The 15,637-nt window shown below is 43.4% G+C and overlaps 2 protein-coding genes across 8 annotated transcripts in view; one reads left to right on the top strand and one right to left on the bottom strand.

Moving 5' to 3' along the window:
• Window positions 1–5,325, bottom strand: part of efcab11 (EF-hand calcium binding domain 11) — a 96,737-nt gene extending 91,412 nt beyond the window's left edge. For both annotated transcript variants that reach the window (XM_048538293.2, XM_048538294.2), the window contains exon 1: window positions 4,796–5,325. In XM_048538293.2, the coding sequence (XP_048394250.1) occupies window positions 4,796–4,873 (78 nt within the window). In that variant the 5' untranslated portion in view covers window positions 4,874–5,325. The remainder of the gene's footprint in view (window positions 1–4,795) is intronic.
• Window positions 5,326–5,427: 102 nt separating this feature from the next.
• The window catches only part of tdp1 (tyrosyl-DNA phosphodiesterase 1), a 135,142-nt gene continuing 124,932 nt past the window's right edge, over window positions 5,428–15,637 (top strand). For 2 of the 6 annotated variants that reach the window (XM_059648971.1, XM_059648966.1), the window contains exons 1-2: window positions 5,428–5,610; window positions 12,229–12,879. In XM_059648971.1, coding sequence (XP_059504954.1) covers window positions 12,231–12,879 — 649 coding nt within the window. In that variant the 5' untranslated portion in view covers window positions 5,428–5,610; window positions 12,229–12,230. The other 4 variants (XM_059648968.1, XM_059648967.1, XM_059648970.1 and 1 more) reach the window with 4 other exon arrangements.

Genomic DNA, 15,637 nt, shown 5'->3' with positions numbered 1-15,637 from the left:
GCTATGCTGATGCTAGGGGGAGGGTGACAACTTGCCAGCAACTGCCTTTGCTGAAGGGCTTGCTTCGTGCCTGGTCTGTGTTTGACAGCTTTGTTCTAAAAACTTGCCTCGGAGAAAATCAGCATTATGAATCTTAGTACCTCCAGGACACATACCCAGAGGGAGATCAACCAGTGACTTGGAGAGACTGGAAGAGCTGGGACTGCTGTCCTCTGAACAAAGGCTAGGAGTCCTGCAGTGAGTCACTCACCTCCTGACCCCGCAGAGCCTGTCCAATATCTACAAGCCTTCAGTCAGGAATCAGATGACACCAGGTTAAGGGCCAACAGGTTTATTTGAAAACGCAAGCTTTCAAAGCACATCTCTTTCTTTAGATGTAATGTGAGAGAGGGTGTAAGACAATTTATAAGCAGAAAGATAACAATCCTAAATAAAGGGATAACAAGGTGTACAGCTGGATGAACACAGCAGGCCAAGCAGCATCTTGGGAGCAGGAAAGCTGATATTTCAGAAATGAAGGGTCTAAGCCCAAAACATCAGCTTGTGTGCTCCTAAGATGCTGCTTGGCCTGCTGTGTTCATCCAGCTCCACACCTTGTTATCTCGGATTTTTCAGCATCTGCAGTTCCTATTATCTCAGACTAGATTCTGGGAAGTGCAGGTGAAGTGTTGCTTCAGCTGGAAGGTATGTTTGGGTCCTTGGATACTGAGGAAGGAGGTAAACGAGCAGGCGTTGCACCTTTGCTGATCGTAGGGGAAGGTGCCATGGGGCTGTGAGGGGGCATTGTGGGAGGAAACTGAGGGGGTGAAGGCGGATTGGATGGACCCAATTGTGGCCCCTGTTGACAACAGTGCTGAAAATTCCTCGGGGTTGAGGAAGGTGGTGGATATTTCAGAGGCCCACTGTTGAAGTCAGCCTCATCTGAGCAGAGGTTGAGAAGAGACGCTGAATGGTTTGTACAACCAAGTAAATGGCCTTGGGTTTTTTTTTTAATAAAAGGTTGAAACAGTACAAGCATCATGATGGGGTGAGGTCAAGCTCCCACAGAACCAGGATTTGAGTAACTGTTGGGTTCTTGAAGCTAGGTACAGAAGCTCTTATTCCTCTCTCCATTACGACCAAAAGCTGGAGTTTTTTTGTAGAAACCCTCCACTGTGGAAACAGACCCTTTAGCCCAACAAGACCACACCAACCCTCAGACATCCCACCCAGATCCATTTCTCCTTACAACCCACACATTCCTGAACACTACGGGCAATTTAGCATAGCCAATCCACCTAGCCTGCACATCTTTGGACTGTGGGAGGAAACCCAAGCAAACACAGGGAGAACGTGCAAACTCCACACAGACAGTCACCCGAAGGTAGAATTGAATCCAGGTCCCTGGCACTGTGAGGCAGCAGTGCTAACCACTGAGCCACCGTGCTGCCCTCTATCAGATAACACTGCTGTGAGAATTGCATGTGAAACAATCTATTGTACTGAAAGTTACCTTTGCCAAGGGTGTTTCTGGGATGTTCCTATATTGGAACAGTTTTTGTTTAGTAGTTAAATAATCTGTTATTTTGTTCAGTTTTCCAATAGAGTTAAGTTACTCCAATTCTACTTTCTTCTGTGTTTTAAAGATAGTGTCAGAATAAAGTGCATTTTACTTCAAATCTGGTGGTCTGACCAACTGAATTGCACCCAGAGCACAACGCCTTAGGCTTGCCTTTAAAAATAAGAAAAAGTGGGGGTCTTGGCTATCATCTTAATAGGTTTTGAGGGATTTTGGTCTGGTCCATAACAATGCATAAAGTTTAATTATTGCTTCAGTATTTGATTATTTGAGATTTCTTAATAAATTCTGTAGTCAAATTAAAGATGCATGCTGATTCATCCACAGTGTTTAAAACGCAAAAGGCTAGTATGCAGGTACAGGAAGTAGAACAGCCAATAGAATAGTACAGTTTATTGTGAAGGGAATGGAGTACAATAAGAGGGAGATTTTGCCACAGTTATATTGGCAAGACCACATCTACAGTACTGTACAATATTGGTCTCCTTATTTAAGGATGTAAGTGAGTTGGAGGCAGTTCAGAGCAAGTTGACCAGACTAATATCTGAAATGGATACAAAGATCCTGAAGACAGGATGGATATACTGAAGCTATTCCTCTAAATTGTCACTGTTTAAAAATTAGAACATAGAACATAGAACATAGAACATAGAACATAGAACATAGAACATAGAACATAGAACATAGAACATAGAACATAGAACATAGAACATAGAACATAGAACATAGAACATAGAACATAGAACAGGCCCTTCAGCCCACAATGTTGTGCCGACCATTGATCCTCATGTATGCACCCTCAAATTTCTGTGACCATATACATGTCCAGCAGTCTCTTAAATGACCCCAATGACCTTGCTTCCACAACTGCTGCTGGCAACGCATTCCATGCTCTCACAACTCTCTGCGTAAAGAACCTGCCTCTGACATCCCCTCTATACTTTCCACCAACCAGCTTAAAACTATGACCCCTCGTGCTAGCCATTTCTGCCCTGGGAAATAGTCTCTGGCTATCAACTCTATCTATGCCTCTCATTATCTTGTATACCTCAATTAGGTCCCCTCTCCTCCTCCTTTTCTCCAATGAAAAGAGACCGAGCTCAGTCAACCTCTCTTCATAAGATAAGCCCTCCAGTCCAGGCAGCATCCTGGTAAACCTCCTCTGAACCCTCTCCAAAGCATCCACATCTTTCCTATAATAGGGCGCCCAGAACTGGACGCAGTATTCCAAGTGCGGTCTAACCAAAGTTTTATAGAGCTGCAACAAGATCTCACGACTCTTAAACTCAATCCCCCTGTTAATGAAAGCCAAAACACCATATGCTTTCTTAACAACCCTGTCCACTTGGGTGGCCATTTTAAGGGATCTATGTATCTGCACACCAAGATCCCTCTGTTCCTCCACGCTGCCAAGAATCCTATCCTTAATCCTGTACTCAGCTTTCAAATTCGACCTTCCAAAATGCATCACCTCGCATTTATCCAGGTTGAACTCCATCTGCCACCTCTCAGCCCATCTCTGCATCCTGTCAATGTCCCGCTGCAGCCTACAACAGCCCTCCACACTGTCAACGACACCTCCAACCTTTGTGTCGTCTGCAAACTTGCTGACCCATCCTTCAATTCCCTCGTCCAAGTCATTAATAAAAATTACAAACAGTAGAGGCCCAAGGACAGAGCCCTGTGGAACTCCACTCACCACTGACTTCCAGGCAGAATATTTTCCTTCTACTACCACTCGCTGTCTTCTGTTGGCCAGCCAATTCTGTATCCAAGCAGCTAAGTTCCCCTGTATCCCATTCCTCCTGACCTTCTGAATGAGCCTACCATGGGGAACCTTATCAAATGCCTTACTGAAGTCCATATACACCACATCCACAGCTCGACCCTCATCAACCTTTCTAGTCACATCCTCAAAAAACTCGATAAGGTTTGTAAGGCATGACCTACCCCTCACAAAGCCGTGTTGACTGTATTTGATCAAGCCATGCTCTTCCAGATGGTCATAAATCTTATCCCTCAGAATCCTTTCTAACACCTTGCAGACGACAGACATGAGACTTACCGGTCTATAATTGCCGGGGATTTCCCCATTTCCTTTCTTGAAGAGAGGAATTACATTTGCCTCTCTCCAGTCCTCAGGTACGACTCCAGTGGAGAGCGAGGATGCAAAGATCTTCGCAAGTGGCGAAGCAATTGCATTTCTCGCTTCCCAAAGCAGCCGAGGACAAATCTGATCCGGGCCTGGCGACTTGTCAATCTTAATATTTGACAAAAATTTACAATGTGGAAGCTGGCCAATTGGCCCATTGAATCCACACCAACCATCTGAAGAGCATCCTATCCAGACCCATACCCCCTACCTATCCCTGACTAACCCATTTAACCTACACATCCATGGACAATTTAGCACAGCTAATCTACCCAATCTGGACATTTGTGGACTGTGGGAGGAAACACATGCAGATATGGGGAGATCATGCAAACTCCACACAGACAGTTGCCAGAGGCTGAAACCCAGGTCCATGGTGCAATGAGACAGTACTGCTGCCCATTTAAGGCAGAAAACAATTTTTTGTGGGTCATGAGTCTTTGGAACTCTCTAAAAAAAGCGAAGGAGTGTGAGGCTTTGCATACTTTAAAGGTTGAAGTAGATAGAAATTCTGGCAGTACTGGGGCTCAAATGAATCCTCCACAGACATTCAAAACAGAGTTCAGCATTTTCACTTATGGGACCACACAACAGAGATATTTCTTGACACGCAGGGGAATGAAAGAACATTGGGTATAGGCTGGATTGCAAAGTGTTCAGATCAACCGTAATCATATCAAATGGTAAAGCTGACTTGAAAACACCTGCTCCTAAACGTACGTTTGTATTTGTTTCAATGCCTTTCGTGACATCTTACTGCCTTCAAATGGGTTGTGTTTCATTTAATATAGTAACTGTATTCAAACTGACTGAAATGCTTCAGAATATCCCAAGGCATCAAAGGTAACTAAAATAAATACAAAATGCAAGATCACTTGACATGAACTTAAAATGCAGCATCAGATTAAAAGTTGAGAGGTTTTACCTTTAAAATACCTTAATGGAAAAATAACCACATTTGCCAAGAGACATATTCACCATTTCCCCCAGGGAGCCCTGCTGCTTTGGAGCAAAGATAGGAGAGAGAGTCCAAATAGTAGGAATGAAATGGTTCCTCTCTACTGCCCAGTCTCAGTGTTACCTACCGTGACAAAGTGGCTTTTCTCCAAGTCAGTGACTATCCTCTCTTTATCAAGAGTAAAAGGCTGTGCTCGATACATCATTAGATGTCCAGACAGCGACGAATCAGATCATAAATTGTAACCGTCACTCACCGTTGCAGATCCCTGACTCTGCTTCACTGTTAATAATACTAATTCTATCTTCTCAAATCTAGCCCCTCACTCATCCACAAATTCACTGTTACTCTCACCTTCACTTTTAGTGACCCCCACTGTTAATCTCATCAGCCCTCGCTATTACCTTCCCCACTGTCACTGACCCTCACAGTAACTCTCCCCCTTCCCTCAGTCACTCTCCCTACCCAGACCCTCACTGTCACTGTTGTTCTCCCTCACTGCCACTGTTACTCTCCCCCTCCCTTACTGTTACTCTGCCAGCAGTTACAATGTAGCTGATCTCTGCCTGTAACTATTTATTACTGTCGCTGTTATTACTTTCCTCCAGCTCTGATCCTTCCTCCCAGGACCCGCTCTCAAGGAAGCTCCTGCCTTTGTAATTTCCGCGCAACCACATCCTCCTTCCTCATTGGATGATATGTTACCTAGCACCTCCATTTATCACCTTCAGTGATTGGCCATCGCTTTTAAAGGGAATGTCGTGTTCTTAAAGGGTTCTCGCGGTTTATAATTTCCGCGCGAGTTGTCACTGACCGGTTAGCGTTACTGCAATTACAGAGATTCATGTTTTTTTGTTTGTAAATGGTGCCAGTTTAAGACATTGCACATCCAGTAATATTAATTTTCAGTCGCCTAAGATCGTACAATGTTAAAAGTTTAAGGTAAGGCCAACAACATTTGTTGACATTATCAAGTGCCTTCATAAACATTAGTCGGCCCACCATGATTGTCCGCACAATCGTGCTATTCTAAAACTAACTTGCCATCCGCCTGCATATGGTCCCCATCCTTCTACTGTCCCCGCCTGTTCCTGTGTCTGTCTCAATGCCTCTCCAACACTGACCTCGCACCTGCTTCCATCACCTCCCCCTAGCAGGGTGTTCCAGGCACAATTACCCTCAGTGTAAAAAAACTTGCCTCACCCATCTCTTTTAAAATGTTCTCCCTCTCCTTAAACCTGTAGCCCCTAGTATTTGACATTTACACCCCGAGAAAAAGACTCCAACTATCTAGCCAAATCCATGCCTCTCAGTTTTGTGTACTTCTATTAGGTCGTTCCCCCAGCCTCTGACGCTCTAGCGAAAACAGTCCGAGTCTGTCCAACCTGTCCTTATAGAGAATATAATCCAATTCAGACAACGTCCTGCTAAGTTTCTTCTGCACCCTCTCTAAAGCCTCCATATCCTTCCTATAGTGCAGTGACCAGAACAGTACACAGTACTACAAATGTGGCCTGATTAGAGTCTTATAAAATGCAACATGACTTGCCAACTTTTATATTCAGTGCTCCAGTCGATGAAGGCAAACTTGCCGTTTGCCTTCCTTAAGCACCTTATCCACTTGTGTTGCCAAGTGATGAGAAATATATTGACTACATTAAAGTCACTGCCTTTTGACATTTATGTAAATAATTTGAATGCGAATATAGAAAGGTATAGTTTGTAAATTTGTAGATTACACCAAAACTGGTGATGTAGTCGACAGTAAAGAAGATTATCTCAGAGTACAATGAGAACTTCATAAAGTCAGCCGATGAGCTGAGGAGTGGCAGATGGAGTTTAATTTAGATAAATGTGCCGTGTTGCATTTTGCTAAGACAAATCAGAGCAGGACTTATATACTTAACCAAAGGGTCCTGGGGAGCCTTGCTGAACAGAGATCTTGGGGTACAGGTTCATAGTTCCTTAAAAGTCAAGTCACAGGTAGACAGGGTAGTGAAGAAGGCATTTGGTAGCTTGCCTTTGTTGGTCAGTGCATTGAGTATAGGAGTTAGGATGTCATGTTTTGGCTGTACAGGACGTTGGATAGACCACTTTTGAAATACTGTGTGCAATTCTGGTCTCCCTGCTAAAGGGAAGGTGTTATTAAACTTGACAGCGTGTAGAAAAGAATTACAAGGATGTTGCCAGGTTGGAGGGTTTGAGCTCTAGGAAATGGCTGAATAGGCTGGGGCTATTTTCCCCAGAACGTCAGAGGCTGAGGAGTGACTTTATAGAGGTTTATAAAATCATGAGGGGCATGGATAGCCAATAACCAATGTCTTTTTCCCCCAGGTAGGGGAGTCCAAAACTACAGGGCAGAGGTTTAAGGTGAGAGGGAAAGTTATAAAAGGGACCTAAAGGGTACCTTTTACACCAAGAGGGTGGTGCCAGAGGAAGTGGTGGAGGCTGGTACAATTACAACATTTATAAGGCATCTGAATGGGTATATGAATAGGAAGGGTTTAAGAGGGCTTCGGGCCAAATGCTGGCAAATACAGAGGATTGGTCAGATTGGGATATCTGGTTGGTGTGGACAACTTGGACTAAGGATCTGTTCCCATGCTGTATAACTCTATGACTTAGCTTCGACTGTCTTTTCAGGACAAGAGATACTTGTAATCCTCTGAAAGAAAAAAAAGGCCTTACCTCTGGTTTAAATGTGTGACCCTCGATTTTTAAACAGTCTCCCATGGTTCTACATTCTCTCTTAAGAGGATACATCCTCTCCTTATCCAATCTGTTGTGAGCTTATCAGGAACTGACCTGTTTCAGTCAAGTCACCTCTTATTCTTCTAAACTTGAGCAGATACATGCCCAGTCTCTCCATCGTTTCCTCATAAGACAACTTGTTCATTCCAGGCATTAATCAGGTAAACCTCTATGCCCCTAACACACTTCTGAAGAAGTGTCCAGACTCGAAACATCTGCTGTCCTGCTCCTCTGATGCTGCTTGGCCTGCTGTGTTCATCCAACTCTACACCTTGTTATCTCAGATTCTCCAGCAATGGCAGTTACCACTACCCCTAACATATTTAGATCCTTTCTGACCAATACTGTACACTCTACTCCAGACGTGATTTCACTATTGCTGTATACAACTGAGTCATAAATCACATGACACCAGGTTATAGTCCAACAGATTTATTTGAAATTGCAAGCTTTTGGACCACTGCTCCTTCATCAGGTGAAGTCCCTTGACTTCTGACTTTGTCCACCCCAGTCCAACACTGGCACCTCCACATCATGACTGTATAATTGAAGCATAACCTCTCTGCTTTTATTGCCTCTGAACAAATGATATTTTTCTATTAGCTTTTCTAATTACTTGCCATACCTGCATAGCAACCTTTTGCAATTTATACAAAAAGACACCCTTATTCCTTTGCATTTCTGAGCTCTGTAATCTCTCATTATTTAGATAATATACATTCTTTATAACTTCCTGCCAAACTGACAATTCTGTATTTTTCATGAATTACTCCATTTACCACATCCTTGCCCTCCGACTGAACCTATAACTTTGTAATCTCCTTATGTCTTCTTCACAATTCATATTACTATCTGTGTACCATCAACAAACTTGACAACCATACCAACAGTCCCTCCATCCAGATCATTCATATAAATTGTAAAGAGTTGAGGATCCAGCACTGACCCCTGTCATACACTACGCATGACATCCTCTCTGCTCGAAAGTAAAAATTTAATCTACTCTGTGGTTCATGTTAGCTAGCCTGTCTTCTATACTAAAATGCTACCACCTAACGCCATAAGCTTTTATTTTCCACAATAACCTGTGATGTGGCACCTTTTCAAGGATCTTCTGAAAAACTTAAGTCCAGTGCCTCTACCAGTTCCGTTTTATCAATGGCATGTGTTAGCTCCTCAAAGAACTCCAATAGATAGGCCAAACATGATTTCTCTTTCAAAAAAAACCATGTTGGCTGTGCCCAGTTACCTTGAAGTTCTGTGAATGCCCTGTTATAACTTATTTAATAATATTTTCCCTGTGACAGATGTTACACAACCTGGCTTGTTGTTTCTGACTCTCTGTCTCCTTTTTTGAATAAAGCATTGACATTTGCTATCTTCCAATCTAATGGACTTTCCCTGAATTGAAGGAGTTTTGGAAAATTCAAACCAACACATCACCTATTTCACTACCCACTTCTTTTAAGACCCTTGGATGAAGTCCATCAGAACCTGGGCACTTGTCTGCCACAGTTCCAACAATTTCCTCGGTACCACCTCACTGGCGAATGTGCATTTCCTGATTTTTTACTGCCTCTGGAATGTCACTTGTATCCACCATAGCGAAGACTGATGCAAAATAGTACTACATTCATCTGCCATTTCCTTATTTCCATTCTTAATCTACCTTCTTAGAGGACCGATGCTCACTTTATTGATTTTCCTTTAAATTTTGTAGAAACTCTTACCATCTTGTCATCCTTTAAGTTTTTTTTATAAATAATTGAAAAGATTGGGACACTACTTAATTTAAATACTTGGGAATTGCATTTTAAAAATAGAAAGAAAAGGACTGCACCATATGGGTCAAAATCCTGGGATTCCCTCCCTAACAGCATTGAAGGTGTACCTAGGCTAAATAAACTGCGACAGTTCAAGAAGGCAGCTCACCTTCTTCAAGATGGGCAGCAAATGCTGGCCCAGCCAGTGACACCGACCTCCCACGACTGAATTTAAAAAACTCTTCATAATTACCATCTTCCAATTAAATCCTCCTGGGCTGTATTCTGAAGCCATTTTGGTGCATTGTGTTTGAGTGGCTGCAGTTGAGAGGCAGTTTAGTTCATGTGGGCTGTATATCTGATAGCCAAAATAAATACAATTTATCTGAGCGCTTTCCAGCTAGTGAATAGAAGTACAACGAAGTACTTTTTAAAGTGTAGCCGCTCACAGCTGTAATACAGCAGCCAAATTCGTGCACAGTAATCTCCTACAAACAGCAATGGGATACTAATCAAATGATCTGGTTTTTGATAAAGAAATAAATAGCGACTGGGGATAACCTCTGCTTTTCAAAATAGTGCATAGGGACTTTTTACATCTGGAGCAGGCAGGCAGGCGGGGTGCCTCAGTTTGACTTCACACTCAAAGGTCTGCATCTCCTCCCTCAGCTGTGGTACTTGTGTTGAGAAGGGGGCTGTATTGGGGCTTGAACGTGGGAACTCGAGAATACCAGCAAGTGTGCTGGATCTTCCAGAGCAAGAAGTTAAAACAGCTCAATTCTCCAAAAACAAATTCAGATGAGAGTATAATAAAATGTGAGGCTGGATGAACACAGCAGGCCAAGCAGCCCCCATTATCTCAGATGAGAGTAGCCGCGATTCTCATTGTTAACGGGATAAGGGTTGCCGTAGGCACTCAGGACAAATAGGAAAGTGAAAGAGGGCGATAGGACCTGTGCGAGACGGTAGGAAGGGCTCGAGGGCTGCGTTCGAAAGAAGGTTCGTCTTCTCGGGCCACGTTCTGAAGCAGATTGATACATTGTGCGGATACAGCAGATTGATACATTGTGTCGTGGCGCTTGAAGATTAAATACAGTTTCATTCAAGGTGGGCTGCGCTAGTCTAAGTAAATGCTGTTCTAATCTATATTAGGCTCAATCCCGCTACAAATCGATGCTCGCAATGGGTTTTTTTGAAACTTGCCTGAATCAGGCGTGCGCTGCTTTTCGACCCATTGCACCTCAGCCATCGGGGGCCATTTCTTCTTTCTGCTTCGCTGTGTACTATTCAACGCTGTGGTTGCATGCTTTGTCTGGTTTAACGCCGAAGGTACCTACAGCCCATTCAGTTCTAGTCTGAACTGCCATTGAAACTCGACTAAATCACAGGTTGGACTTAAGGAAGGTGTTGCATAATGCTAATGTTTGCCCGAGATTCTTTAAACAATATCCTTAAGTGGCGATTTTGCAAGTCAGGGTATTAAGTCGACTGCCCGGGGCAGTGGCTGTCATTTGTTTAATAATTGGCTTCTGGAGAGACGGAGGCAGAGATGGTAAGAGAGGGCAAGGGGTTAAATTGGTTGAAGTTTTCTCGGACAACCGGTGTTGTTGTACATGACTTGGGAAGGTATCATTCCAGGTAACTATGGCGCATCCAGTCCCTGGTAATCTGGCCCTGCCCAATTTTAATTAGACCGGCAGCAATGGCAATATGATACCACAGTACCACAATAGTGTTGACTCCCACCCACAGCCCCAAATGCAGCAGAGCAGGGGATCCACCAGAATGAAAGAACTACCAGTTAACTCAATCATGATTGAGTTCTGGGCCGATATTCCTATACCACACAATTTGGACACTGTCGTACTGCTGTTTGTAGATTGTTGCTGTGCATAAATTGACTGCCATATTTTCTATCATAGGATGCAGTGGCAGAAGTAGGCCATTCAGCCCATCCAACTGTTTTGCTATTCAATTAGATCATGTTTTTTCTGACCATTCTCAACTCCACTTTGCTGCCTTTTACCCCTAAAACCTTTGATTGATTCAAAACCTATCTCACGCTTCATCAAAACAGATCATTTGGACATTATCCTGTTGCAGTTTGTGGGAGATTCCTGTGTATGAAATCTCATCTAAAAGTATTTCTTTGGCTGTAAAGTGCTTGGATAAATTGCACTTATTTTGGCCAACAGGTAGCCCACCTTGAACTAAACTGCCTCTAATCTGCATGCACTCCAACACAATGTGCTCAACAGCCCTCTGCAGTAAAGAATTCCACAGATTCACTACTCTCTGAGAGAAGGAAAGTGCAAGTCTTAAGTATGCAACTCCTTCTTCTGTGATTATGCCCTCTGGTCTGAGACTCTTCCACAGGGGAAATAACCTTTCCACACTTTCCCCTTAAGAATCTGGTATGTTTCAGTAAGGTCTCCTTCATTCTTCTAAACTCCAATAAGTCCATGCCTAACCTACTCAACCTCTCCTCATAAGACAGTCCAACCATACCTGCTACCAGCCGAGTGAACATTCTCTGGAATGCCTCCAATGCCAGCATATCTTTTCTTGGATTAGGTACCCAGCATTCCAGTTGTGGGCTGCCTAGTGCCTAGTTTAGTTTTAGCATGACCTCCCTACTGATATATTCCATCCAATTTGAAATAAAGGCCAACATTCCACTTGCATTCCATATTACTCAATAAACTTGGATACTAGCTTTTTGGGAGTTTTGCATGAGGACTCCAACATCCTCCTGTGATGAGTATTTCTGCTGTCTTTCTGCTTTTAAATAACATATTGCTCCTCATTCTTCCCACCAAATTACAGAAGCCCACATTTTCCTACCTCCTGCCGCCTGGCAAGTTTCTGGCCAGTTGGCTTGTTACATTCCAACAGTAAATATGTTTTAAGAAGAATATCATTGGCTGCCTGGAAAGCATTTTGGGATGTCTCGGAGTTTGGAAGGGTGGTTAATAAATGCGAGTCTTTGATTTTAATTCTCTTATTCCTTCTCCACTACCCCTTCTCCTCTTCCCCCACACAAAAGACATGTCTGGTGGAGTGAGCAAAGTACAGAGTCAGCATGGGAGGTGGACAGTGTCAAGCAGTGATGATGAAGATGCTGAGCCTGCCCAGGCAACAGGAAGGCCCCTCCCACTCTCACTCTCTGTCAGGAAAGACTGTGTGTCAGACTCAGATGAGACAGTGGTGGATGAGGGAGAGTTGGAGGCGCCTCACTCTGGCCAGGGGAATGCTGCTTCCAGCAGTGGAGCTTCAGAATTCACTCATTCCAGGCTACAAACATCCACGGCTGGCAAAACAAGGCAGGAATGTTCTGTGACCCCTGCCCAGCGCCCCTCCCCTGCCCTCAAACGGTCCAGACCATCATCCGAATCAGGCTGGGGTGTCTCCAGCAGCGACGAGGAGTCTGACGTCAAAGCAAGAGAATGGCAGATCAAGGAGGAGCCAGTCGACCAGGTGAGCCCTGGTCAGAGGGAGAAAAAACCACGCCGGGATGGGACAGACTATCCTTCTCCCTCAGTCAGTTCAGAAGTGACTTGGCGATCCAAACTGGAGAGTAGCTCTGAGCCCTTAGACAAGTGGGATGTGCTGGAAAAAGCCAAGCATTTCAGCTTTTATCTGACCAAAGTCTCAGGCATCCCAGCCAAGTCTAACTGTGGAGCCCTTCATATAAAAGGTAAGATGGATGTTTGAGAGCATCTTTGAATCAAAGGTAGTTCTCTAGACTGGGTATGGAAATTCACTCTCCAGCTCATCGAGGCAAGTTCTCATTTTATCTTTTGGTGAAGGTGAGTGCAAAACAAGGCAATTATGTAGTTTAAAACAAATGCAGAAAATCTCAGCAGGTCTGGCAGCATCTGTGGGGAGAAGAACAGAGTTCATGTTTTAAGTTCAGTATGACTTTTTTTCAGAACCGAAGAAAATCCACATTTCCAGATTCGATAACAAGAGGTAACAAGCAGGATCAATAAAAGGGAAGCAGTGGGTGTAATAATTTGGATTTTCAGAGGCATTTCGTAAGGTACTGTGCATTAGGCTACTTAATAAGCGCCCACAGTGTTGGGTATATTTACATAGATAGGGGATTGGCTAACTAATAGAAAACAGAGAAAAGGGGGACATTTTCAGGATGGCAAGCTGTAACTAGCTGAGTATCACATGGATTAGTACTGGGGTCACAATCATTTACAATGTATTAATGGCTTGGATAAGGAAAGTGAAGGTATTATAGTTAAGTTTGCAGCTGACAGAAACATGGGTAAGAAGGCAAGCGACAAGGATAGCACAAAAAAACCTGCAGAGGGATGTAGTTAGACATGTTAAGTGAGTGGGCAAAAACTTGGCGGATAGAATATAATGTGGGAAAATGTAGGGTTATGTCCTTTGTCAGGACGAAGAGAGTAGCTGAATATCATTTCAGTGGAGAAAGACTGTGGGAAGGGAAATAGAATATAAAAGTTGGACAGTTATGCTAAAATATAGAAGAAATTAATTAGACCACAGCTGGGTTACAGTGAACAGTTTTTAAGAAAATTTTTCTAAGAAAAGATGCATCTGCATTGGAGACAATCCAGAGGACGTTCACTAGGCTGATAACAGGTATGGGGAAACATGTCGTCCAAAGAGAGTTTGAGTAGGGTGGGTTTGTACTCATTGGAGTTAAGAAGAACGAGAAGTGAATCTATCGAAATGTACAAGATTCATAGGGGACTTGACAGGGTAGATAGAGTGAGGTTATTTCCCCTCTGGGAAAGCCTAGGACCAGAGGGCATAATCTCATTTACGACAGGGATGAGGGGAAATTTCTTCTCTGAAGGTAGTGAATCTGTGGAACTCTTTACCACAGAGGGCTGTTGAGGTCGGGTTATTCAGGATATTCAAGGTGATTTTTTAATCAACAAGAGAATCAAGAGTTGTGGGGGAAATGCAGGAGAGTAGAGTTGAGGATCTCATTGAATGGAAAAGCAGACTTGAGGGGCTGAATGGCCTGTTTCTTTTCCTATGTCTTACAGTCAAGAGATGCTATGAAGATGACCTTGAAATGATGTAGCATTGACATTCATGACTAGGAGGCGTTTGCCATCAGTTGTTCAGAATGAGGACAATTTCTCAGTCAAGCTGCGTCAAGTGAAGTGTGACAATGTTTCAAGACCATAAGACATAGGAGTGGAAGTAAGGCCATTTGGCCCATCGAGTCCTCTCCGCCATTTAAATCATGGCTGATGGGCATTTCAGCTCCACTTCCCTGCACTGTCCCCGTAGCCCTTGATTCCTTGTGAGATCAAGAATTTATCGATCTCTGCCTTGAAGCCATTTAACGTCCCGGCCTCCACTGCACTCCGTGGCAATGAATTCCACAGGCCCACCACTCTCTGGCTGAAGCAATGTCTCCTCATTTCTGTTTTAAACTTACCCCCTCTAATTCTAAGGCTGTGCCCATGGGTCCTAGACTCCCCGCCTAACAGAAACAACTTGCCAGCGTCCACCCTTACTAAGCCATACATTATCTTGTAAGTTTCTATTAGATTTCCCCTTAACCTTCTAAACTCTAATGAATACCATCCCAGGATCCTTAGCCGTTCATCGTACATTAAACCTACCATTCCAGGGATCATCCGTGTGAATCGCTGCTAGACATGCTCCAGCACCAGTACGTCCTTCCTGAGGGGCCCAAAATTGGACGCAGTATTCCAAATGGGGCTTAACTAGAGGTTTATGAAGTCTTGTCGTTTTAATGACGAGGCAGAACGACGGCAGAAAAAAGAAAACTAAGGGTGAAAATCCTGCAGTTTATATCCCACTGCTCCATAGGCCCAATGTTTTCAGCCTGTTCAGTCACATGATGATCCAGATCAGATCTCACCATTCTGTGTAGACATCATCTTCAAATGGAGAAACAGCCAACCATTTGTGGTGGTTACCTCCATCCAGAATTTCCTTCTTTACCACATTCAAAACTTTCAAAAATCCAACAGTGTGGCACTCTCTCGGCATTGCATTGGCAACATCAGCCTGAAATTTGTGTTTAGATCACCATGGCAATGTCCCAGCTAATCAGAGTTAACTTACTAGCCAATAAGTACGTGTTTTCTCATGCAGGGTAAATTGCAGTGTTTATTTGAAATTTGGCATTCTTGCACGTGTCCTGATGAGATCAGGATGCAAATTTTCAGCAACCCATATGTCTGTTCAGTAAGATTCAAGGTCCAAGCAATTCTTGAGATCAAACCTCTTTCTCTTGTTTGTACTTTTGCTCCAGATCGAAAGCTGATCTAGCTCGCTGGTGAAATAAATATTGTGCTTGTTTAGGACCAACTATTTATGTTGTGTTTTTAGTTAAAATAAAGCGAGCTGCTTCATAGAACTAATATAAACCAAAGTGCAACACATGAGGAAATTTTTGATCAGGTCAAAGAGGTAGTTTGAAGAGATGT

This window comes from Stegostoma tigrinum, chromosome 10 (assembly GCF_030684315.1).
Source record: "Stegostoma tigrinum isolate sSteTig4 chromosome 10, sSteTig4.hap1, whole genome shotgun sequence".
NCBI classification, from domain to species: Eukaryota; Metazoa; Chordata; class Chondrichthyes; order Orectolobiformes; family Stegostomatidae; genus Stegostoma; species Stegostoma tigrinum.
This window is presented reverse-complemented; position numbering and strand designations above follow the sequence as displayed.